Source organism: Hyaena hyaena, unplaced genomic scaffold, assembly GCF_003009895.1.
Source record: "Hyaena hyaena isolate Hyena2069 unplaced genomic scaffold, ASM300989v1 scaffold_21, whole genome shotgun sequence".
Lineage (NCBI taxonomy): Eukaryota > Metazoa > Chordata > Mammalia > Carnivora > Hyaenidae > Hyaena > Hyaena hyaena.
Genome location: NW_024080653.1, coordinates 6,247,267 through 6,272,986, shown reverse-complemented (window position 1 = coordinate 6,272,986; position 25,720 = coordinate 6,247,267). Strand labels below are relative to the sequence as shown.

At 54.5% G+C, this 25,720-nt stretch overlaps 2 protein-coding genes across 5 annotated transcripts in view; both read right to left on the bottom strand.

Moving 5' to 3' along the window:
• The window catches only part of FN3K (fructosamine 3 kinase), a 10,503-nt gene extending 7,997 nt beyond the window's left edge, over positions 1-2,506 (bottom strand). Inside the window, exons 1-2 of the mRNA XM_039226214.1 lie at positions 2,361-2,506; positions 74-225 (exon numbers count right to left, since the gene is read on the bottom strand). Coding sequence (XP_039082145.1) covers positions 74-225; positions 2,361-2,501 — 293 coding nt within the window. The 5' untranslated portion in view covers positions 2,502-2,506. The remainder of the gene's footprint in view (positions 1-73; positions 226-2,360) is intronic.
• A 5,118-nt stretch (positions 2,507-7,624) lies between these two features.
• Positions 7,625-14,971, bottom strand: LOC120228221 (fructosamine 3 kinase related protein). 4 transcript variants are annotated; one of them, XM_039226488.1, is made up of 7 exons: positions 14,804-14,890; positions 13,153-13,285; positions 11,563-11,714; positions 11,102-11,193; positions 10,090-10,172; positions 8,909-9,031; positions 7,625-8,681 (listed from the first exon to the last, which is right to left on the bottom strand). In XM_039226488.1, exons 3-7 carry the CDS (start codon positions 11,703-11,705, stop codon positions 8,343-8,345), a joined length of 780 nt encoding a protein of 259 aa, XP_039082419.1. In that variant the 5' UTR covers positions 11,706-11,714; positions 13,153-13,285; positions 14,804-14,890; the 3' UTR covers positions 7,625-8,342. The 4 variants fall into 4 exon arrangements, with proteins under 4 accessions (XP_039082419.1, XP_039082420.1, XP_039082418.1 ...); XM_039226489.1 differs by having other exon boundaries at positions 13,196-13,285; XM_039226487.1 differs by lacking the exon at positions 13,153-13,285 and having other exon boundaries at positions 14,804-14,971.
• Positions 14,972-25,720: the final 10,749 nt, after the last annotated feature.

The following is a 25,720-nucleotide window of genomic DNA, read 5'->3' as shown; positions in this document are numbered from 1 at the left end:
CTCTCTCTCTCTCTCTCTCTCTCTCTGTCTCACACACACACACACGCACACGCACACGCACACGCACACTCACCTGCTCAAGCTCCTCATCTTCAGATGCTCCATCACAAAGGCAGCCCCACCTCCGGGCAGGTCAATCACCTTGATCGGCCGGGGGACCCGCACCAGGCCTGTGGTCTGCAGGGCCTGCAGGCTGGCCATCTCTCCCTCGAACATCCGCCGAGCCTGCATCCAGAACACTGCCCTGAGCTCCGAAGGGGCCCCTGCAGCCCTGGACAGGGGCCACGACGTAGGGTTACAAGCACCCAGAACCTTCAGTTACTGAAAACTAGTTGGAGAGCAACACATCAGCCCCTCAGAGAATGGGGTGCAACATGGCCCCCTTCAGATAGGAAGGGGCTGCAAGGGTGAGGCTGTGCCTGAGGCTTGAGGTGGGCAGAATGCTGGTGCCCCCACCCCGAGTGCCTGCTTAGGTGCAGGGGAGGTTTGGAGGTGCTGGGGGTGTTGGAAGTGCCACAGGGGGCCAGGGCATGCTGTGTGGGAACAGTGGGAGTGTCAGAGGGGCCTGGGGGTACAGTGGGAGTGTCCGGTGTCTGGGGCTACAGTGGGAGTGTTAGAGGGGCCTGGGGGTACAGTGGGACTGTCAGAGGGGCCTGGGGGTACAGTGGGAGTGTCAGGGTACCTAGGGGTACAGTGGGAGTATCATGGGTGCCTGGGGGTACAGTGGGAGTGTCGGGGTGTCTGGGGGTACACTGGGGTGCTGCAGGATGCTGCCAGGTGCCACGGAGGTTGTAAGGTTCCTTGGGGGGCTTTGGGGTGCTGCAGAAGATCTGGGTGGTGCCATGAGATGCAATGGGGTGCCAGGGGGTGCCTGTTGGGTGTTTTGGAGTGTGGGTCAGTGGAGCATCTGGATCTGGGCCGGGGTGCCCTTCCGGTTTCCTGCCCTCCTCCCTCCCTCAAGTGGTCACAGCAGAGGAGGCGCGAGGCCCATAGGACGGCCTGACCAAGGGGCTGGAACACACATTTTGGGCAAGAAGTCAGGGCAGTGAAGTCAGCTGGGCCTGGCTCGGGTCCAGGGCCTTTCCCCAGAGATAAGCACCCCGCGGGGCCTGAGGGGCGGGAAGGAGGCTCACGCCCCACCCAGGAAGAAGACAGGCCACCCCAAGAGCACAGAACAGCCTCCATGGGGACCCACAACCCGTCCTACTTCTGAAACATTTCCCACAAATACCCCTATTTTAAATGAGGTGAACTCTCCCCAGTTACACGACAGCTTGGCTAAAGGTGTGCTTGTGAGCACCTCTGGCTGTAGAATTATTCCTCATGAGGTCAAAGCATCTATGTCCACACAGGAGAAGAACCCCATCCTTTAATTCAAAGTACCCGAAAGAAAATGAGGCAAGGCATCCTCCAAACTGCCAGCCCAGCCCTGGAATTTTGAAGCAGGGGTGGGTAGCACCTCTCAGGGGGCATCCAGTGGTCCCCCAAATATACGGGGGGCGCACTCTGCCTGTGTCCTGAGGGCCTCACCTGTCAGCTGCTCACCTCCTCTGTGCCAGCACCGGCGGCTTCCAGGGCAACTGGAGGAGCTTTCAGCTAGGAGGGTTCCAGACCCCACGTGAACCCTAAACCCAAAACTGCCTGCCAGTCCGCGGGGCTTATTTTGAGAGGGTTTCGTTCTGGAAGGAAAGTCCCTAACGATCCCATGTGCTAACAGAGCAGGGATGCTGGACCAATCCGTACCCTCCCCCGTCCCAGGTGCGCCCTGCTGCAGGGGGGCTGGGAGCCCCCACCCCCCACACCGTTGCCCCTCAGAGGGGCCTGGCCCACAGGGCACTGGGGCCGCCCGCGGGGCACTGGGGCCAACTTTCTCCATTTGTAGAGCGTCACTATTTTCCACATGCGTCTGTTGAAGAGCAGCACTTTAACAGGCACTCGCCAGGCCGAAACTCGAGCACGGCCTCTGGGCAGGGGCGGGGGCCTCGCGCGACCCGCGCCCACCCTGGCCTCCCGCCCGCCTCTTCCCGCCCGCTGAGCGGGACCCGCGGGCCGTGGACAGGGCACCCAGCGCTGGCACCCAGCGGAGAGGCCGCGGCGGCCCGGGCTCCAAGCCTCCCCTCCCCCACAGCTGCCGCGCAGAGCAAACACCCCTGTGCGCCCCCCCCCCCCCCCCCCCCCCCTCCGCGGGACCGTTCAGTCCTGCAGCTCGTAAACCCCGGATCCCGCGGCGAACGCTGGGTCCTGCGGTGCCCGCCCCGCGCGGCCTGGGCGGACCTCGGCCGCGTCGCACCTGCGCCCCCTCCACCCGCACCCCTTCCCCTCTCCAGCTCGGCCCTGGGGGCGGGGGGGGGGGGCCGCACCTGCGTCCGGCGGTTGACCTTGACGAAAACCGGGCCCGCATCCGTGTCGTAGGCTTGCCCCTCGCTGATGTAGCCGGCCCCGGGGCTCCCGAAGGCCCGCAGGGTTGCGGTGCGCAGCTCGGCGCGCAGCAGCTGCTCCATGGGGCGGGGGCGGGGCGGGGCGGGGGGACCCGGCCCGGGGAGTGACCGGGACCGCGCGGACGCCGACCGGGGCGGAGCTCACTGCGGGCCGAGCCGCTCTCCGCGGGGGCGGCGCCGGGTCTGCGCGGCCTGCGGGCTCCGGGTGGTCCCCCCCCGCGCGCGAGGGCGGGTACCGGGTGCGGGCCCCGCGCTCCCCGCGCGCCAGTGGGGGGGCGGACCCAACCCCAGGGTGAGGTCGGGGGGAGAGCTTCCAGAGGGGGACAGAAGTGGGGGCGGTGCCCTCTGCATAGGTCCACACAGTCGGGGTGCCCCGACAATCCGGGGTGCGGCGCACCCTATAGGCCCTGACCAACCCCCCCCCCCAGAGGTCCCAGGCCCCAGCGGGACTCCGGACACAGTATAGGGTAGAGCCGCCTCTCCCTGGGACCCGGGTCACAGGCCTGGCTGGGTCTCACACTGTCCAAACAAGGCTCGGGGTCCTGACCAAACCCTGCCCAGCCTCAGGCACTACCCGGTGACGCAGAGCACCTCGTGGCCATCAGAGATAGACACTGCTCTGGGGGTTCGATACCAAGTGGCCAAACCCCGCCCAGAACGCCCCAAACGGGAGCTCTGGTAAGAACCCTACAGCCCTGGAGAGGGAACTTCAAAACACCCATGCCGGTGTGCACACAGGCATGCACACACCTGTGCACACACACGCACAAGGTCATTGCAGAAGAGCAGGGGGGATGGGAGAGGTTGTGTGGCCATCCGGGGAAAAGGCATCTGCTCCTCCCTGTCTTCCTCCTTCTGGCTTTTTCCTCTCAGCCAGTGAAGCCCACCTTCCTGTTGCATCCTGAGACAGCATTCCTGTAGATTTGAGCTCTTGTGCATCTGCACGTCTTTATTCTCAAGTGATAGTTTGGCTGGGTATGGAATTCCAGGTGGGAAATGAAGTCCTGTTCTTTCATGACAGAGAAGCTTCTGCTCCATTGCTTTCCAGCTCATTCGGTGTTGAGACGTTTGAAGCTATTTTGATTGTTTTAAAGCCATTTTGATTCTGTTTGTGTGGAAACTGTTCTCTGGCGGCTTTTAGGGTCTTCTCTGTGTCACCACTATCTGACAATTTCCCAGGGAGGTGGCTGGGGTGAGTTTCCTGCCACCCCCAAGGCAGGACATGTGAGCTGTTTCAGGAAGACACTCTGTGAGGTTGTCTTCAGCTCTTTATGATTCCCTCCCTGTTTCCTCTGTTCTCTTTTTCAGAATTATAAATATTTGCTCTAAAGTCGGTCCCCAAACTGCCAGGGTTAGGCACCCATGAGCCTCCAGGCGCCCTGGGGGAGATGCTGGTCTTCACTGAGCCCCACTGCACACCACAGGCATGGTTCCCCAAGCAGGGTTGGAACATGGCAGGTGGCAGCCAGGCAGGGGCACACACCTTACTGGTTCCAAAATCCAAGCCCTTGGGGTCCCTCCCCAGACCGCCCAGCTCCTGTCTGAGCCACTGAATCCTCAGTGTGAAGACATGTGCCAAGGATAGCACTTTGACTTTGCAAACTGGTCCCACCCTCCCCTCAAAGCTGCATTTGAGCTTGGGTTTGATCAGAAGTCAGTTGGGAGACATGACTCGGTTACATCCAAACGGCCCCGGGAGCTGAGACCCCTTTCTCCCCACAGCCAGTCTCCTGGTTCTCCTGACTCTCCAAGAACCAGAATTACGGCTGCTAAGGTGCGGAAGACACCCGACTGGAACCCAAATACAGACAACCGTGGCAGTTCTTGGGGCTCAGGTGTGTCAGTGGCATGGATCTAGGCGGAGGACAGACTGAGGCAGCGATGGGGCCGTGTGCACAGGAGGGACTCCCCGCTTGTTCAGACCCCTCACTGTGACATGGGGTACAGTGGCGCCAAGAGGGAACACAGCGCACACTGAGGGGGCACTCACAACGGTGCTCAGAGAAGGGGCACCAGGAAGGCAGGAGAGAGGGGTGGGCTCCCAAGGGTCTGGCTGCAGCCTGAGCCGCAGGGATGCTGCCCGGGTGTCACTGCTGGCCCCTCCCCCTGGCGTCCACGCGGGACTGTGCGGCAGCCATACCCCCAGGAAGAAGAGTGTTCACAGAGAGGAAGGGGGTCTGCCGCCTCCTGAGAACTCGGATGGCTGCCATCACTCTGCTGCTTCCGAACACGCTCCGGCGCAGCCACGTACTTCTGCCCAGGAGGAAACCCAGGCAGACAGGCCAGTCTCACACAAGATGTCTTTGGAAGCAAATTCCACTGGGGGAACAGGGAGGATGGAGAAAGTGTCCCCACGAGAAGGGAGACGACCCACCACATGTGCTACACAGCACGTACAGGCGGGCACTCCGGCCGGGAAGCTTGGCTGGGCGGCCAGTGGGCGTCATTATCAGCCCCCTCTATGAAGGAGGGATCCAAAGCTCAGGTGACGCCTCGGAGCCCCCTGTGCTGGTCCTCAACTCCAAGCGCAGTGTGGTTCCCATCATGCCAGAGGTGGAGAGCCCAGAGTCTTCTAAGAGGGTGTTTCCAGTTCCTGACCCCACACTGGGACCTGTCCGGGGGTGTGAGTCTGGAGCAAAGCGCCACCCTCTGCAGCGGCTGCGTGCACTGCTCTCTGCAGCAACCGGAACTTCTTTCACACCTTGCCTTTTCCTCCCTTAATTTGGCTGTGATTCCGGTTCCCTGAGAATCCCAGAGTGAGCCAAATGCCCCCCATAACAGAGTCCCACCTGCCTCCAGTCTCCAGGTGTCCCTCCACGGCCGCCTGGACCCACAGGCATGGGGCAGCCCAGGGTCAGACCCTCATCCACAGCGGTTCCCCACCCCCACCCCACCCCCGCCAGCAGTCGGAGCCTAGAATAAACCTAAAAGAGACCTCAAAGCCCAAGCCCTGGGGACAGACGCTTGGCTCCGCGGGTTGTAGGATCTCGGGCACTCGGTCAGACTTGAGGGAAGACAAGTGAACAGGATGTGGGGACGAAGGCAGACGGATGCCTGAGACACACGAAACCGTAGTGATGATAAACTCCCCCCGAGGCGGGGGGTCACTCAGCCCTGCACTCAAGATCCTGCGAAGGGCGAACACTGGGTGGGCACAGGCGGCCTGACGCCTTGTCATGGGTGGGGACAGTGCAGTGGGGACTCTGGACTTGCACTGCTGTCCTGTTCCACGTGGACACCAAGGTCTCAGCCCCGCTCTCGTCAAAAGGATGCACGTAAGCTTCGGGGCAGGAGGTAAAGCTGGGCTCCCTGAGGACTGTTTGGCAGACAGGGTGCCACCCCACAGGGCAGACCATGAGGCACCCTGACACTAGCCCATCTCAGGAAGTGGGACCAGATGGGGCCCGACGGGCCGAACCTCTGGCTCTGCCGCCTCTCGCGGTGCCCACCCTGCCCTGAAGGACCAAGGGGCCCAGGAGCCGCGCCCAGAGCTCGCCCCCGGGTCCAGCCAGCTCCTCCCGATAATCCAGGTGCCAGCAGGCTGCCCCGCGGGGCGGGAGGCAGGCCCCGCCAGGGCGCCATCACACAGCGGCCCTCCGAAAGCGTGCCTGGCACTCAGCACTTCCTCCCCTCTGTTCTGTGAGCTCAGCCTGTCCCGAACCCACAGAACCGTGTGATTCCGTAATGGGAAGTTCATCCTCAGACGACACGTGTAGACAGGAGCTTTCACAGACGGTGCTGGGGAGGTTCGCAGGCCTTTGGGTCTGACGGTTATACAATTTGACAACTCTTTATTTTTTTAAAAAAAAAAAAAAAAGGCATACAAAATTATGAATACAGGGCCACCTGGGCAGCTCTTGGTTTTGGCCCAGGTCATGATCTCAAAGTTCATGAGATCAAGCCCCAAGTCAGTCTCTTCACTGACAGTGCAGAGCCTGCTTGGGAGTCTCTCTCTCTCTGCCCCTCCCCTGCTCACGTTCTCTCTCAAAATAAATAAACATTTTAAAAAAGAAGAAAAATATGAATACAAAATGAAGTACAAAAGTAGATACTTTATTATTTTTATTTTGAGAGGGAGAGGGAGCAAGCAGGGGAGGGGCAGAGACAGGGAGAGAATCCCAAGCAGACGCACCACTCAGCACAGAGACCGACGCTGGGCTCGATCCCACGACCCTGGGATCGATCCCACGACCCTGGGATCATGACTGAGCTGAAGTCAAGAGTTGGACACAACTGACTGAGCCCCCAAGCGCCCCAGAAAAGCAGATATTAGGGGCGCCTGGGCAGCTCAGTTGGTTAAGCGTCCGACTTTAGCTCAGGTCATGATCTCGTGGTTCGTGGGTTCGAACCCTGAGTCAAGCTCTGTGCTGACCGCTCAGAGCCTGGAGCTGCTTCAGATTCTGTGTCTCCCTCTCTCTCTGACCCTCCCCTGCTCATGCTGTCTCTCTCTCAGAAATAAAACATTAAAAATTAAAAAAAAAAAAAAAAAACAGAAAGCAGATATTATAGAAGCAAACCCAGCTTCAAAAGCTGCAAGTGCTGTACCAAAACCAGGAGACCCCGAAACACTGTGTGCTAAGCACCCACCACACCCCTGCGACCTGCATCCTGTGGGTCAGCCCTGGCCACTCGCTCCCAGGAGCAGCTTCTGGGGACGGGGCCCAGGCCACCCTCTTTGCCCGAGACTTCTGGTGACCAGCAGCCAAGGAGGCTGCCTCACCCTCTCGGGACACGCCCTTTACTGTTCACTGTCCGCCAGACCTCATGGAGTGACTGCAAAGAGCTGTCAAACCGCGTCCCCGTCAGAGGGAAGCAGACCTCCCCCTCCTCCTGCCTGTGCTATTCTGTTGAACAAAGTCAAGGAAACAAAACTGCTCTTTTAAGAAGCGACAGCTGGAGGCGCCTGGGTGGCTCAGTCGGTTAACCGTCCAACGTCGGCTCAGGTCACGATCTTACCTGATCGTGGGTTCGAGCCCAGTGTTGGGCTCTGTGCTTACAGCTCCGAGTCTGGAGCTGCTTCAAACTCTGGATCTTCCTCTCTCTGCCCCTCCCCCGCTTGCACTCTGTTTCTCTCAAAAAATAAATAAACATTAAAAAAAGCAAACAGTTTTGCCTATTTATTATCACAACACATTACAAAGTTTTCTTGGCAAACAGCTAAGACAAACATTAACTTACAATGCAAATAAAGGAAACCACTAAAAGTTTATTCCAATTTTTGTGCAAAAGGATTTATTAGCATCAATGCCACTCATGAATATTTCGCATCTCTGCAAGACCGAGGAAGGAAGAGCCACTGGTTTAGCACACTTTTTACGCAAAGAACAACTCTGGAAGCTTTGAAACAGACAAGATGGGGTGCTAACGGGAGCGATTCAGAGGACCCTAAATTCACCTAAGACCAGCAGCTTGCTCACTTCCAGAATCAGCTTCCAGACCTCTCAGCCTGCGCGGAGGCGGCACAGAAAGAAAGGGAACGCGCTGGCTTTGAAACTGATCATTAGAAGACGTCCTCAGTAGGGTCTCATGTCTACACTGAGTCTAACTCATCAAGAGGCATCTTCCCGAGCACCAGAGTCCCCCCTGGAGACGAGGCAGGCGGAGCCGGGGAAGGGTCCTCAGCAGCTCCGGGCACGCCGGCCGCTTCCTTCCTCGGCCCTCGGGGCAGCAGTGGTTTTGATTCTGCCCACACGCCGCGTGGGTCCCTCTGGTCACACCGAATTTCCGGTGACACTTTACCCAGCAGTGAAGTCTAATGGAATGTACAACCTCTGGAGGATGAAACCTTTCTCCCTCGTACTCTACAAGGCTTGGGAAATTAGTCAAGATTCGGGGAGGAAGGCCTGACGAAGAGGACTATGGGGACAGGAGGAGCCGGCCACAGGTTAGCACCTGAATCAAATCTCATTTGATGAGATTCCTCATGATACTCAGGGAGGACCCTCTATACCCTGATCCGAAGTGATTCCAGTGGTTCAAGTAGTGGAAGAGCTGATACAGCTGCAGGCGTGCCTCAAACCCCGGGGCCTTGGGGACTGCGCTGTGGTAGGCGGAGTAGAAGGAGCGGCTGAAGCCCCCAAACATGCCGGCTATCGCCAGCTCGTATTCCGAGTGGCCGTAGAAAGAAGCCGGATCAAAAATGATGGGCCCCGAGGAGTCCTCTGCTACGTTTCCTCCCCAGAGGTCTCCATGGAGCAGGGCTGGGACGATGTCCAGGTCACGAAACAGGTCAGGGATCTTTAGCTACAGGGAGGAAACGCATCGTCAGCAAAGAGACCAACACGTGTGGGAGGGATGCAGATGCACGTCTGAGTGCGGTCCAACCGCCCAAGCAGAGCACGGAGCAGACGCGCCTGGCCCCACACAGCTCGGGCACCGGGCACTGGCCAGCCTCGCCCCACCTCCTGTCCGGTGGCCCCACCTGCCTCAGGGCCACGCCTGTCGGGCTTGCAGGGCGAGACTCCTCTCACCTGCAGAGCAGACCAGAGCTCCAGGGCCTCCCTGTCCCCAGACCCCTTCTCCACCATGTCCATCTGGGGCTGAATGCGCTGCCGGGTGTAGAAGGTAACCCAGTCCTCCTGCCAGTCATTGACCTGCATGGACAGAGGAAAATGCCAGAGCCAAAGGAGGAAGCCCGAAGTGGAGAGGCACCACTGGGAAGGCAGGCTGTGGAACATGTGGCGGCGGCCTGGCAGACGGTGCCTCACAGACAGATGGGCTGGGACCTCAGACCTCATCCCAGAGGCGTGGGACCCTCCCAGCGCAGAGCAACAGAAGCCACTCCCAGGAGCTCTAAGATGCTCTCTTGCCATCCAGACTCACGTGGGAGCACAGCAGCCTGAGCCGCCTGGCCCTCTCCAACCCGTGGCTCATTTCTGACCATCCGCCTGGCCCCAAGGACCCCTCTTCCGCCCCTCCCAACGCTGACCATCAGGAGGGAAACAACAGATGCACACCAGAGCACAGAGCAGCACTCACATGTGCGCACGTGAGCACTCACACGTGTATGTGTCTGTGCACACACAGAGTGAGCTGCAGGCAGGCAAGGGGCAGAGCCAGCTGAACAGCCCCTGGAGCCTCGTGGAGCAGGTGGGACCAGGAACCCCAGGCACCAGCCACTCACCACCCCAAGCAGATTCCTGGACAACCTCTCATGATGTTTCAAACTCTGACAGTGTCTACTGTGCCCCCATGCCTGCTAGAGAACCCCTAAAAGGCCTCCAGGTCACCTGCTATTCCTCTTTTGAGGAGCCACAGCTTCCTCCATGAGCACAGCCACCATCCCCCCACCCAGCAGGTGCTGGGCATCAAGTGGAACCCCTGGATCGAAATTCCCAGGGAGTCAACCACAAAATCATAAAACTAAAAGGCACAATCCCCGTGCATTGTGCTGTCAATGAGAATTTAGTATCACGGAAATTTCCCTTAATCCCTAATTTGTACCCACCTTGAACTCCAGCACCCTGACTTGTTGACCCTGTTTCTCTGAGCTCATCTAGCATGTGAGTGGGGACCTGTGTCAGCCTCTTAAAAATCAGCAAAGAAAAAAGGGAGCAAAGACTTTAACTAAATTTCATAAAGAAGGGAGAGCTCTGTCCCTGAACAGCTGACCTGCCTGGGGCACGCAAGGCAGAGTGCTGCCGTCGCTCACCTGGGGTAGGTACCCACAGCACGTCGCCACGTCAAACCCGAACTGGTCCACGAAGGGCCGATCCGCCTGCCCGCCTCCTCTCCCTTGCAAAAGGAAAGCAAGAAGGACATCTAGTCCCCACGCTCCTCGGGCTACTCGTGGGGCTCAGGGCACTGAGGCCTGTCCTGGGCGTGCCTTCCCCACACCCCATCCAGAGACAGAGAAGGGCCCTGGTCTGCACAGACCCCCAGGACCGTGAACAGAGCCTGCTCCATTACATTCAACCACTGCCAGGAGAGGCGCTGGAGGACGCTGAGCACAGACACAACACTTGCCTACAAAGGAGGAAAACCACCCGCCCCCTGACCTAGCGGGAAAGGAGGGCTCTCAGCAGCCATCCCAGCCCTTGCCGTCTGTGAAGGTTAACCACAGGGATATGAAATGGCCTCCTTTGCATCTCCCCCGAACTCAGAGCAAACCCCAAAGGCCCAAAGTACATGTGGCTTGGAAGGGGCAGACGAAGTCTGATGGGGTGTGTCTAGCACAGCCGATTCTCGGTCACCTGTCCCGGTATGTCAGCCACTCCGGCAGCACAGTGACCCCAGGGGCTACCACATGGATTATCATGTGCCAAAGGGTAAAAACACTGGAAGATACTCTCAGTGCGAATGCTAAGCTGTAGAAAGGTGATACGAGGACCACCCTACTGGGCCTCAGTGTGGCTGTACTTAGAAGACGCACCGCACAGAAAGCCAGAGTGACCTTGACAGGCTTTTTTCTGAGGAATGAGGGTTACAGGAACCATAACATGATGGGGTTTCGAGTCCAGGAACTACTTCCCCTTCCGAATGCACTGTGACACAGGACAGAGCCCACTCACTGTGCTCACTGTACCCCATGCATGTAGCCTTGGGGTTGACGCTCCTTTCCTTTGCCATCAACACAGACCTGACCCTCCTACAGCTGTGGTGGGACCCCACCCCAACCCCGGCCCAATGTCCTCCAAGGGCCCCGCGGTCGCACAGCTCCGTACCCACGGTGCCGGCCTCCTTCCGGAGCGTCTCCCCAAGCCTCTTGTTGTCTAGATGCAGGTCTGCAAGCTGGGCTCCAAGCTTTGCAGCATGGCTGTGAGGCAAACAACATCAGCTAAGTGTGTGTCACACAGACACGGGGACACAGCCACCCACAGTCTCAGGCCACACGAAGCAGCTCAGGGGATACGAAGTCTGCTTTGGTGGACCAAAGGGGACAAGAAGGGCCCTGGTTGTTTGATGGTCTTTCCCAGCCCTTCCGTGGCTGCTGGCTTGTCAGTCTCTCACCTGGGGAGATCCCTGCCCGTCTGCCTTTAGCGTGCGGAGTACGTGTCACTCACTCGGCAGAACCCATGACGTGTGGGGTCACGGGCTCCTCAAAATCACACCCCCTGATGCAAGCTTTCATGTAAGGAACCACTCGGAAGAAAGCCAAAAACACACAGAAGGCACCAAGACAGACCTGCTGAGAGAGCGCATGTCCAAATGCTCCATCACCAGCATGCTGCCGCCTCCTGGGGCGTCCAGGACCTTGATGGGCTTGGGCACTTTCACTGTGCCTGTTCTCAGGATGGCCGTTAAACTTGCCATCTCTCCTTCAAACATTCTTTTGGCCTTTCCAAAAAATAATGGAGATGGGGAAGAGAGGGGAGAGCAAGATTACTTCCAGAAAGGATCTACGTGGACATGTTTTCTTGAGCATAACAATTTATTTTCAACATTCTTTTAAGCTTTACTTATTTTTGAAAGCGAGTGAGTGAGAGAGCACGCAGGCACGTGCGCCATGAGCAGGGGGAGGTGCAGAGAGAGAGGGGGGCACAGAACCTGAAGCAGCTCCAGGCTCTGAGCTGTCAGCACAGAGCCCGACGCGGGGCTCAAACTCAGGAACCATGAGATCATGACCTCAGTCCACGTCGGACACTTAACTGACTGAGCCCCCCAGGAACCCCAGCCCTCCCTTTAAAGTTGCCTGTTTTTTTGTTTTTTTTGTTTTTTTTTTTTTTAAGTCAAAATGCTACAGAAGTATGAGCAGAAAAGGGCACAAGCGGGAGCATCTGATTCCAATTCTCACCAAGTCCACACGTGGCGTGACCGCTGCCCGGAGGCGCCCCGCCCCCAGCCGCCTGTGTCCTGCTCCGCACAGACCTGCCTCGTCTGCTTTGTCCTTCTACAGGCAGACAGTCTGGCTCCTATGTCCCACTGCCTTTGTTATGCTGCTGCATCAACAGAGTTTGTTCTCACTGCTGCATGGCGCTCCACGGTGCGAACATTCCAGAATGGGCCCACCCAGCATACTGGGGTCAGACAGCTGGGCTTCCAGAATGGGGCTACTTATTCTCAGGACTGACTCTGTGACCTCAGGCAAGTTACTTAAAGTCTCTGTGCCTGGTCCCTCATCTGCAAAAGTGGGGTTAATAACAGCACCAATCTCACAGGCTCGCTGCCATGAGTACCTGAGGCAGCGGCTAACACCTTCCTACCCCAACCCAAACGCTTCGTAACCTTGTTATTCGTAACCTTGTTATTCGTTGTTCGTAAACCTGCAGAGCTACCGTCACTGAGGAGGAAGACACGGGCTGTGCCTTGAGAATTTTCAGAGCATTCTCTCTAGGAAATAAAGGGTAAACAGCTGGGCCCCGGCTGCACTTTGTACTAGAGCACTGGTCATGAAAAGGAAAGTAAGGGATAGAATAAAAACAATAATCATCTGGGGAGAGGAGGAGTGAGAGGAGGGAGAAGCAGGCAGCAGGTGGGGGTAGGGAGGAGGACGAGGGGAACCAATCCTGCGAGTACGCCAGACAGAGAAGAATCTTATTTAGAGCAGGGCAGTTCCAGTAGGTGCGAAGGAAGAGAGGAGAGCAAACTCGCAGTCTTCTCCTAGAAGGATGGAAGATATTTTCACTTCCTACAAGGTAAAGCATTAAAAAGTCCCGTTTCCCGTACAACAAGCAAACGTGCATCCTACAGCCAGTACATCTATGTAACTCACACAGTGTTCTCAAAGCCAGCTAGAAATCTGGAACTATCTCCCAAAGGACCAGGAGGAACTTACATAAGGAAGATTAGCAATAAGAAAATGGACTTGGGGTGCTCACGGCTGCCTTGGTCAGTGGAGTATGTGGCTCTTGATCTCAGGGTTGAGTTCGGGCCCCATGTTGGGTGTAGAGATTACCTAAAAATAAAATCTTAAGGAAAAAAAAGAAGAAAATGGACCTTGATGACAACAGAAGAACCTGAAGAAACAGCCCCAGAAGAACAAGGCTTGAAAAGCATCATAAGTGGGCCCATTGTCGTCATCAGAAAGGGTCTTCTTCCACTCTAATGCACACCCATCTTGAACTATCACAAACGCCAGTGAAGGTGCAAATACAAACACGCGACACAGATGGGAAGAACAAACACCGGAGGGCCCTGCAGGAGCTGAGGAGGGACGGCACCCCAAGCACAGGTGCTGACAAGTCCCTGTAAGAGGCTGTGCAGCGAGGGCGGCTGATCTCCACACAACACAGGCTGGAGGCCGGGCTGGAGGGAAGAGATCACCCCGTACCATGGAAGGTGCAATGCACATCGGGAAGAGAATGAAAACACTTGCAAGAGTGATTTCTAAGGACAGAATGAAAGCACGCCAGGTGTGCAACACGCAGCCTTGGTCCTGGACTCAGTCCCTGCAGCCTTGTTTGACATGAGGATTGTCGGATCCTGCTCACTGACTACTGGAGCCAGCCTGGGCCTTCCAGCTGGGGGTCCTGGGTGATCCGACCAGACCGGGCAGAGGTGACAGCAACAACCGGGGTTAAGCAAAAGGTCAGCAGTGAGGTTCACCTATGTTCTACAGGCCCTTCTCCAAGTCCCTGCAGGAGCGGAAGGTTGCGGAGCGGGCGGCTGCGACGACGGAAGACGCCGTCCCCCCAGGCCTACGTTGACACCTAACCCACAATGTGGCAGAGATGGAGGCGACCAGACGCCATGCGGCTGCAGCCCTCATAACGGGGCTAGGGATTTTACAAACGAGCCCCCAGAGGGCTCCCTCGCCCCTGTGACAGGTGCGGACACGGGGAGCAGTCCCCTCCCCCATCAAGTGGGCTCCCACCAGACACCTGCCAGCGCCCAGGACGGAGAACGGCCGTCAGCCCTGAAGCTGTCCAGTCGGTGCTATTCCGTTACAGCGGCGCAAACTGACGGGTGGCTAGATTATCCTCAATAATGCAGAAAGGAACCCAGGACAAGGGGCTTCTACTACCAGCCCTTGTTCAAAATTCCCCAAACAAGGGACGTTCTCAGAGAAGCGGCTGCATCCATCACTGGAAAACCATCCCCAGAACCCACCAGCCGCACCACAGCGGGGAGCAAACCTGAGCAGGGGTCCGCAGAGGGTCTGCTAACCTCCCCGGGGCTGATAGCACGGATTCTGGGTGCACGACCCCCAGACCGCCCAGACGCAGCCTTATGCGCGAGGGCGTCACCAAGGGCAACCGCCCTGCGGCCCTCCTGTGCGGCCCTCACCCCCACGCCAGACCCCGAGTCGCGGGCCTCGGACCCCCTCAGACTCCGGACTAGGACCCCAGCCCCGAGTCTCGGCCCCCAGCCCCATTCCAGACCCCGACGGGCGGACCTCGGACCCCGCCCCGGGCCTGCAGCCCCACCCAGATCCCAATCGCCGACCGCCATCCCCCCAGCCCGGCCCCGCCCACGGCGGCCCTGACCTCCGCCTTGGAGTTCACTTTTACAAACACGCGTCCTCTGTCCGTGTCGTAACTCTGGCCTTGGCTAATGCACCCGCCCCCCGAGTGACTCGTAGCCTTGACGAAGTCGCAGCCCAGCTCCCGCTTCAGCAGCGCCTCCATGTTCAACGAAGCGCCGCGACGGACTGCCTTGGGGGACGCGGAGGGGAAAAGCTAGCGGCAGGGACTCACAGTGATTGGGTGAGGCGTGGGGGGGGCGGGACAGGGCCGCCAGAACTCCTGGAGATTGGATGAGACACTGGGGGGGCGGGACAGGGCCAGGAGAACACACGAGGATTGGGTGAGGCTCTGGAGGGCGGGACCCGGCCTCCAGAACGTTGGGGGATTGGGTGAGGAGCAGCGGGTCTCTTCCGGCGGTTGTGAACTTGGTACCTGGTGGTGGGGGACGGAGCTCCCCCTTCTGGCCTCCGTCTCCATTTTAGGAGAGATTTTCTTCCGTTCCTGTTCATGCCCGTGATTATCGGTTAGCATCCGTCTCCCCAGCTGGACGAGCGGTCGGAATCAGCTTTGCTCCCTCCAGAGGAGAGGGGAGGACAGGATACACACCCGGAGAGAGAGGTTAATTTTAAGGGTGGGCTCTGTTATCCTTAAAAATAATAAAACTTCCAGTAATTTTACAAGCAAAGATGGGGTTATTTGGGAATAGCAGGGACTTGCTCGACAGGGTAAGTAGGCCAGAAGCAGAGGCAGGTCTGGAGGACGGGGAAGGAACGGCGGCTGTAAGCGAGGCTCCTGGGTGACGCCGGGTGCTGGACACGAGTCAGGCGGTGAGGTCATTAGTTGCAGCAACAATAAACTAAGTAAAAACTGCGTAAACAACAGAAGACTCAATATATTTGCGGTAGAAGTGGCTCCAAAATCTACAGTGGCCTGTCAACATGTGATGCCTCTGCGGGAACTGCAAGGCAGGACATGTTAACTGTGTGTTTTCCCTTTTATCTTAAATACTGTTTTCTACTTGAGGCTATCAAACTAAGAATTATTCGGATTTAGTCTCTTATTTGACAACTAAATGCTAATCAACTGATGCACATAAATAATCTATTTAATCTGTATGTATTTAGGTTTTATGCCCATGTTATAGGCTTTATTACTAAAATATAAATAAATAGGGGCACCTGAGTGGCTCAGTCGGTTAAGGACTCACCTTGTCCCACAGAGACAGAGAGGTAGCACCCACATCAGTGTAAGTAACCCAGAAAATGACCTGAAGATGGCAGAACAGACTCGCCATAGCTAAAGGTTGAGAAGAGGCCACATGGAAGGGGGTAGGAAGGGAGGAGACACAGTTAGGAGCCAAATGGAAGTAGGGACTGTCCTCAGGAGGGAGAGACACAGGTACATGGAAAGGGGAGAGGACCAGACCCTCACACCAGCCACCCAGGCAAGGGGAACCCACATGAAAAACAGAGGGGCATAATTTCACAAGTTCACAAGCCAGTGGGGCTTAACACTTGGAACTTTAAGACATTATTCGGACTGAGGAGCCTGGGTGGTCAGGCAGCTGAGCATCTGACTCTTGATCTCGGATCAGGTCATGATCCCAGGATCGTGGGATAGAGCCCCACATTGGGCTCCACGCTGAGCATGGAGCCTGCTTAGGATTCTCTCTTCTCTCACTCTCGCTCTCTCTCCCACTCTCTCTCCCCCCCTCCACTGTCCCTCTCCTCTCCCCACTGAAATAAAAGAAAAGAAAAAGACATTATTCAGACTGAAGACCATTTGCTTTTATTTCTAGTGATGAAATTTTCTACCAGCAGGACCCTCTCAAAGGAAAGACAAAAGAAAAGTGATCACAGGTTGTAAAGCTGAAATGTAAGAAGGAGCAAAGAGCAAAGAAAGTGGTACATAAGTGAGAAAATCTAATTAAATATTGTACAAAATAACAGTAAGTCTTATGAAAAATGAGACAGTTTTAAAAATAATTGGATTGGGATGCCTGCGTGGCTCACTCAGTTGAGCATCCGACTTCAGCTCAGGTGACGATCTCACAGTTGGTGGGTTTGAGCCCCACAGCAGGCTCTGTGCTGACAGCTCAGAGCCCGGAGCTGCTTCGGATTCTGTGTCTCCCTCTTTCTCTGACCCTTCCCTGCTCATGCTGTCTCTCTGTCTCTCTCTCTCAGAAATAAAAACATTTAAAAAATTAAAAAAAAAAGAGTAAATTGTTCTAAGATTTTTGTATTGTTTGTTCAAGAGTAAAGGAGAGATGCCTGGCTGGCTCAGTTGGTGGAGAGTGCAACTATTGATCTCGGGGATGTGAGTCCAAGCCCCGTGTTCGGTGAAGAGATTACTTAAAAATAAAATCTTTAAAAAAAAAGTAAAGATAATGATTAATTTTAGTCTTTGATAAATTAAATGTTCATATTATAATTTCTAGAGAAGAGAATTTATAACTTTCCTTTTTTTTTAAGTTTACTTATTTTAAGAGAAGGAGAACATGAGCAGGGGAGGGACAGAGAGAGAGAGAGAGAGAAGGAGAGTGAATCCCAAGCAGGCTCCATACACTGTCACCACAGAGCCCGATATGTGGCTCAAACTCATGATCCGTGAGATCACGACTTGAGCTGAAGTCAGACGCTTAACTGACTGAGCCACCCAGGTGCCCCATAACTTTCCTATTAATGGAAGGAAAAATTAGGGGCACCTGGGTGGCTCAGTCAAGTGAACTTCGGACTCTTGGTTTTAGCTCAGGTGTGAGTTCAAGCCTCATACTGGGCTCTGTGCTGGCAGTATAGAGTGTGCTTGAGATTTTCATTCCCTCTCTCTCTGTCCTTCCCCTGCTCACTCTCTCTCCAAATAAACTTAAAAAAATTTTTTTTAATTTTTTTAATGTTTTATTTATTTCTGAGAGAGAGAGAGAGACAGCGTGAGCAGGGGAGGGTAAGAGAGAGAGGGAGATGCAGAATCTGAAGCAGCTCCAGGCTCTGAGCTGGCTGTCAGCACAGAGCGCGATGCGGGGCTCAAACCCATGAACCGTGATACCACGACCTGACCTGAAGTGGGATGCTTAACCGACTGAGCCACCCAGGCGCCCCGATAAACTTAAAAATTTTTAAAGAAAAAGCTTAATGAAAATTTTTAAAAAGAAGCAAAAGTTAATCCCAAAGAAGGCAAGAGAGTAAAAAACATGAACCCAGTAGGATAATAAAAGTCCACATAATAAGAGGGTAGGTTTAAAGCCAAATATAGGGATAATCACAATAAATGTAAATGAACAAAATGCCCAGTTCAGAAACAAAGAACATGAGACTTGGAAAAAAGTAAAACACAACTTGTGTTCTTTGTAAGAGTCAAAAGTAAAGCATAAAAATAAGAAAGGTTTGTGGCGCCTGACTGGCTGAGTCAGAGGAGCAACTGACTCTTGATCTTGGGGTCATGAATCGGAGCCCAACATAGAGTGTAGAGATCACTAAACAAAGAAACAAAACTTTAAAAAAATAAGAAAGGCTAAAAGAAGTGCCATAGAGTATTGGCCAAGAGAGAACTGACAATGTCACTACAATGATGTGAGACCAGTAGATTGGAAGGCACGCGCGCGCGCACACACACACACACACACAGACACACGCACGCACGCACGCATCACATGACTCCAATGGTGTTGGCCACACCGACCGGGATGGAAACTCCCTACAGCTGTGCAGTTAGAAGGGTCAGAGACGAGTCATCAAAGATGGTCGTTGCATACTTATGAGAGGTTTAACACGGGAAGGAAAATCAAGTTTAAATGTGGGTGTGGTAGCCTTACACAGAGTAAGTGATGCCCTGTGAGTGGGTGTGCACTAACTGCACACTCACGTGTGGCACCTCTGCCTACAATGAAAGAACCACAACTCCTCCCAGAAAAAAATCTAAGAGAAGGATATAGAAGGGTGTCTTAAGACATAAAACTTTAGCCATAAACTACATTAAGGCCATTATAATGAAGATTTAAGGACGCCTGAGTGGCTCAGTCGGTTGAGTGTCCAACTCTTGATTTCGGCTTTGGTAGTGATCCCAGGCTCCTGAGTTCGAGCCCCATGTCGGGCTCCACGCTGAACATGGGCCCTGCTTGGGATTCTCTCTCTCTCTCTTTCTCTCTCCCCCTCTCCCTCTGCCCCTCTTCCCTGCTCTCTCTCTCTCTCTAAAATACGAAAATTTTAAAAATAAAATGAAGATTTTCTTTACACCAAAAGATATCTTAAAGAGAATGAACCAAGCCACTGAGTGGGAAAAGATACTTTTCAATCCAATGTAACTCACAAAGAACTAGAATCCCTATTTTTTTTTCAGCAGGTTTCATACCCAGTACAGAGCATGATGCCAGGCATGAACTCAAAACCCTGAGATCAAGACCTGAGCTGAGATCCAGCCAGTGGTTTTATTAGTTTTCTAGGGATGCCATTTAAAAATGCCATAGACTGGGGGATGGAAACAACTGAAACTTATTTTCTTATGGTTCTAGGGGCCAGAAGTCCAAGATCACGTTGTCCTCAGCATTGGTTTCCGGTAAGACTAGTCTCCTTGGCTAGCAGACCTCACTCTGTCTCAGCCTCTTTTCTATGTACCTATGGAGAATGAGCTCTGGTGTCTATTGGATTAGGACCTCGCCCTGTGACCTTGTTTAACTTTATTACCTACCTATCTCCAAATACAGCCACATGACATATTAGGGCTTCCACACGTGGGTGGGGGAGGAGGTGAACACAGTCCAGTTTCTAACCCCTGGTCTTTCTGGAAGTCAGTATGCTGGCCTAAGCATATGCTGTTGGCACCCTGACTATGTGCCCTCAGCTCTCACAGACTCCCAGTATGCCAGCCTGAGGTCCCCAGGTGCCAGTTCCTGGGGCTCTGAGCCTTCTCTGACCCCACACGGCACCAAGGGGGTGCACTTCAGTCACTGCCCCACCCCATGGGGCTTCCCGGGGTCACCCCCATGTAAGCTACTTGCACTTGTACTTTGTCTGCTTCTGGGGAAGCCCACCCTCAAGGCGATGGTAATGGCCACACAGGAGGGAAGGTGTTGTATTGGGGAAGTCTAAGGGCTGGGGGGGGGGCGGGTCAGGCATACTAGACATGTTCTATTTTTTTTTAAAGGCTTATTTATTTTGAGAAAGAGACAGAGAGTGAGCAGGGGAGGGGCAGAGAGAGAGGAAGACACAGAATCTGAAGCAGGCCAGGCTCTGAGCTGTCAGCACAAAGCCTGATGGCAGGGCTCGAACCCATGAGCGAGATCATGACCTGAGCCGAAGTTGGACCCTCAACTGACTAAGCCACCCAGATGCCCCAATTTGTTCTGTTCTTTTTTAAGTTTTATTTATTTAAGTAATCTCTACACCCCATGTGGGACTCAAATTCATGACTCGGAGATCAAGAGTCGCACAGTCCTCTTACATCCCCCTGGGCATGTTGTATTTCTTGACCTGGGGAGTGATTTATAACTTGAGTGCCTGAGTATTCACTTCAGAATTATTAAGTGGTGTGTGTGTTCATGCACTTTTCCATGTGTATATTGCATTTCACAATTTTACTTTCTTAATGTTTTATTTATTTTTGAGAGAGAGAGAGCACAAGTGGGGGAGGTGCACAGAGAGAGGGTGACAGAGGATCTGAAGCAGTCTCTGAGCTATCAGCACAGAGCCTGATGTGGGACTCAAACCATGAGATCATGACCTGAGCCAAAGTTGGACACTCAACAGACTAAGCCACCAAGGTGCCCCTATATTGCATTTCACAATTTAAAAAAGCAAAAACAAGCACACAAAAACCTGTAAATGATAGTAAATGAAATAATTAACATTTCAGGGGACAGTGAGGAGAATTAAAATTATTCTGAAGGCCATTTGAAAAAATACATATATTTCAAAGGCCAGTGGCATGTGAATCACACCTGTCATTGTCCTGGACGACAGGCTACTGACAGCCCGTCTCCGTGGTCCCTGAACTTGCCCTCTGTGCCAGGAGCACAGGTTTCCATCAGAGCTTTGCCACCACTAAGTAAGATATGCTGGAACAGACTTTACCACATCAAATTAATTCCTGACCTCACTGAGAAGGTTTATAAATTGTTTTTCAATTTTCATTTGAATGAAGTTGTTTGTGTCACACTGATGTGGTTTGATGTACTGGGCTTCAGAGCCAATAGCAAAGAAAGAGTTCTTGAGATCTCTTTAGTGCAAAAGGTGCTTTTGTTAAAGCACAGGGACAGGACGTGTGGGCAGGAAGAGCTGCACTGGGTTTGTGATGGGTGACTGATTTATACCTTCAAGTTGGGAGAGGGTTAGGGACAGCATAAGTCTCTAAGGTATTTTGGAAGCAAGGTTTCCAGGACCTTGAGGGGCTGGCTGCTGTTAGGAAAAGGTCGTTTATTACTGTTGAATTAAACCTCAGCATGAGACCCTACAGATGTATATCAGGGGGCCATATGCTGGGAGAATGATCACTAACATATATATGGGGATGGAGATAAAGAAAGTTTACAAAGGGATGTTTATATGGTGAAGGAGACTTACAGGATCCTGGGGGGCGGGGGTGGTCTAAGATTATCTTTTGCCCCCAGCAGTGTCATCATTGAGGCAGCTTGCTCCTAGAGGAAGGTCGCTCTGCCTGTCTCAAGGACTTGTCAATGGGCTGCAAGTTGTAAGGAATTTTAATTTTTCATTTGCCTTTGTTCCCACGTCAATACTGGTTTCATCCACAAAAGATTTTGCAGACTCTGTACCTGCTGTTACAGATGCTCTCTCCAGCTCAGGATTTCTGCCAGGTCTAATTTTCCTGAACCAAATAAAAAGATCTAAATTTCATCAGGCATTGTTTTAGCCAATCTTTATAAATCTGTGTTGATTACTTGAAGCAGGGATATTAATTATTAGATAAAAGACGAATCGTGTGTGTTTATTCATCCATGAGAAAATGCTCCTCGTTGGTTCTATAGAGGAAGATGGGGCTCCAGGTCTGCAAACCGGATGCTTTCATGCCTTTCTAGATACTCTGCCACCTTTGGTGGAACTCCTGCTTTTCAGCAATCTGCTGTTGCCCTCTCTCAGGTCTGCCTTCCGTAGGACCTCTTCCTCTCCGCAGCAGGGCTTGTTCCCTGTGCCCTGAGGCCATCCCCCTGAGGACAGCTCCAGCCTCCTCTTTCCTCTCGGATTCTCTGCTCAAGGCCAGCCTTGTGCTTGCATAGTGTGCACACCGGTACCTCAACCCAACTATCGCCACCCCGGTGGCAAGCCCCAGGCTCACTCTTGTTGCAAGTCTACATGTGCCTCACCTCTGCCTGCGACAGTCGGTGATGCACTAATGGCACTAAAAGGAGGAAACAAATCCCAGTCGGCCCACAGGGTGTGTGCAAGGGTGAAGGGCGCCCAGTGGAGGCTCCCTAGGTTCTCCACAGGGACATCAACAGATGGCATAACTGAGTACTTACTGTGTACCAGCAGCTTCCCCAACACTGTGATGTGTGCTACTCCTGGACTTTGCACAAGGAACCCTTCTTCCTTAAGAAACGGGGAAACCGAGGCCCAGGGAGGGCGGTGGCTTGCCCAGGGTCATCCAGGTGGGAAACAGTGGAGCGAGGACCTGCCTCAGGCAAATCTCTGACTCCCTGTGACCCCTTGTGACCTCAAAGTCTGCAAAAGCAAGCTCACCGCACTCCCCAGGTGGGTCTAGAGATGCGCGCGACTCTAACCGTGACACAGAGGAGCACTGCCTCCGCCCCTGCCAACCTCCCAAGAACGGGGGCGGCTCTCATGGCCCCTCGCGGGTCCGCAAGGTCGTGCGGGTCGTGGGGGTCCCGCCGCCCGACGTCGCGGTACTGCCGGAGCCGCAGCGCCCCCGGGGAAGACCACCGCCAGCCTGGCGGGCGGCTACCCCGCCTCGCAGCCCCTCCTGCGTGCCCCCCGTCCCACCCACTCGCAGGGCCCTCCCTTCTGCTCCGGCAGCAGGGGTCGCGCCGGGTCGGGCCGGGTCGGGCAGCAGGGGTCGCGCCGGGTCGAGCCGGGTCGGGCAGCAGGGGTCGCGCCGGGTCGGGCCGGCGGGGGGTGAAGGGTCGCAGGACTCTGCCTTCGGCCCCAGCGCTTCCGAAGGGCCCGGGGCCTTCCCACCCCAAGTCCCTCCTTGGCTTTGGGTCGCCGAGAGGTGGCCGGGCGTGGCCTGGGCGGGACCGAGGAGGGCGGGGGCGGAGCAGGTGGGCGTCTGGGCGGAGCGGTGGGTGGGCAGGAGCTGTGGGACCGCGGGTGGGCGGGGCGGAGCGCGAGCGCAGCCCCGGGTGGGCGGGGGCGGAGGGCTGGGCCTGAGAGGAGCAGTGGGCGGGACAGCGGGGGCGGGGGCGGAGTGGGCGGGGCCAGTCGGGCAGTAGGTAGGCGGGGCGAGTCCTTAGCGGAGCAACGGGTAAGGAAGTAGGTGGGCAGGGAGAAGGCGGGGCCTGGGCCGGTGGGCGGGGTCTGAGTGGGCGGTCGGCGGAGACGGAAGTGGGCGGGTCTGGGCGGAGCAGTGCAGGGAGTTGGGGGCAGGGCCTGAGCGCATCAGCGGGGGGCGGGGCGGGGGGCGGGGCGGGGGCGGGGCAGAGGGCGGGGCCTTAGCGGAGCAACTGTCAGCCAGGAAACCTACGTTAAATGGATTTATTCTGTCTATCGACTCGTACTTTCTGGGGCATCCGTGGGGTTACAGTTTTGCCTAAAATAGGCTTTCTTTCTATGTTGGAAGAACAACTGGCACCTTGGCTGTGAATCTTGGTGAGTCATCAGCAAACATGCATCCAGCGTGAAACTGCGCTCACCTTTCGTTGCTATTTACTTCTTGTCAGCAGGGGAGAGAAATAACGAGAGTTAATTGGTGTGCGCAAGTGCCTGGCTCTGGAGAAAATACGGTCAGCCCCTTTTTAGTTCATCCGTCTATTTTTATTTGAGCATCAGAAATGCTTTTCCAGAGTCAAATGGGATAAAATTTCACATTACGTAGAGAGATTCCTTGCATATCATCCAGAGATGGCAGATATTCCTTCTCCCCCACCTTCCATAGTAAAGGACCCCTCCATGGTGCTCTAGGCCAGAGGTCGCTGCACAGTGCCTCACACACACCAACTGCACGGCGTGAGCTCCGCGCCTCGGGGGCCAAACAGGTGACTGGGATGACTGATTAAACAGTTACTAGGGGACCCATCAATTCCAGGCCTACACACGTACCCAAGGGACACGAGAACATACATCCACATGGACACTTGGACACAAATGTTCAAAGCAACTCTATTCTCAGAGCCCAAAGATGGAAACAACCCAAATGCCCATCAACAGATTAATAAGCAAAATGCACTCCATCCATACAATGGAATATTATTCAACTTTAAGAGGGAACGGAATTCTGACACCTGCTACAACACAGGTGAACAGTGAAGACATGTTAGTGAAATAATTCAGTCACAAAAGAGTGAATATTGTATGATTCTATTTGTATGAGGTCCCCAGAGCAGTCATATTCATAGATAGAAAGTAGAATGGTGGTTTCCAGGAGTGGGGGGGTGGATGAGGAGTTAGTGTTTATTTTATTTTATTTTTCAATGTTTATGTTTGGGAGAGAGAGAGACAGAGTGTGGGTGGGGGGAGGCAGAGAGAAAGGGAGGCACAGAATCCGAAGCAGCCTCCAGGCTCTGTCAGCACAGAGCCCAACACTAGGCTTGAACCCCTGAACAGTAAGATCATGACCTGTGCCAAAGTCAGACACTTAACTAACCGAGCCGTCAGGTGCCCCTATTTTATTTTAGGGAGAGAATGAGAGAGAGCAGGGGAGAGGGGCAGAGAGAGAGGGAGAGAATCCCAAGCAGACTCTGCCCTGTCAGCACAGGGCTCAATCCCATGACCCTGGGATCATAACCTGAGCCAAAATCAATCATGAATCAGATGTTCAACAGACTGAGCCATACAGGTGCCCCTCAGTAGGGAGTTAGTGTTTAATGTGGACAGAGTTTCAGCCTGAGGACAATGAAAATGCTATGCAGATGGGTAGTGGAAATGATTGCACAACAATGTGAATGTGCTTAATGCCACTGAACTGTATATTTAAACATGAGTGAAATGGTAAATTTTATGTTATATATTTTTACTACAATTTAAAAATAAAAACAAAACCAAACCAGGGGTGTGTTGCTGTATCGACCAATTCCAGCAGTGGAAGCTGCAATCAGGGCCTCTGGTCCTCATGGTTTCTCTGAGCCTTCCTTTCCTCAGTGTAGTGGGAATGACAACCCTCACCTGTCAGCGTTGTCATGAGGTCAAAGTGGGCCACCACAGGCATCCCGGGACTCTCACCATAGGCCTGGACCACTCTGGACCCTTCTTCTAGCCCCAGGTGCAGTGTGGGAAGATTCTCCTCTCCTTTCCCCTGGAGTCACACCTGACCTGCACTTACCATTTAATGTCACAGTTGGAGGAAACTGAGATCAGTCACAACCAGTCAAGTGGTGCTCATGGGAGCTGCCGGAGAAGGCCCACCTGTTCTAGTCTCATGGCAAGGGACGGCCATGTGCAATTCTGGAGATATTTTTAGTGGTTACAACTGGGAGAGGAGTGCACTGGCATCTAACAGATAGGGGCCATCATCATCCAGCAATGCACAGAACAACCCACCACAAAGCAGTCCCTTGAGGCTGGTTCAGCTACCCTGCTCTAGACCTGAGAGCATCCAACAACCCAGAGAAAGGCTATCTGAGGGATGGGTGGGCACAAACCTCCCAGGCCAGCTCTCCAGTAGACAGAACTCCACACTCCAGAACTCATTCTCACTCTGGGTGGGTCCAGGGCCCCTCACCACCATGGGCCCAGTTGTGGACTGAACAAGTCCCTGCCAAAAAGACATATACTGAAGCCCTAAACCCCAATGTAATAATACATGGACATGAGGCCTTTG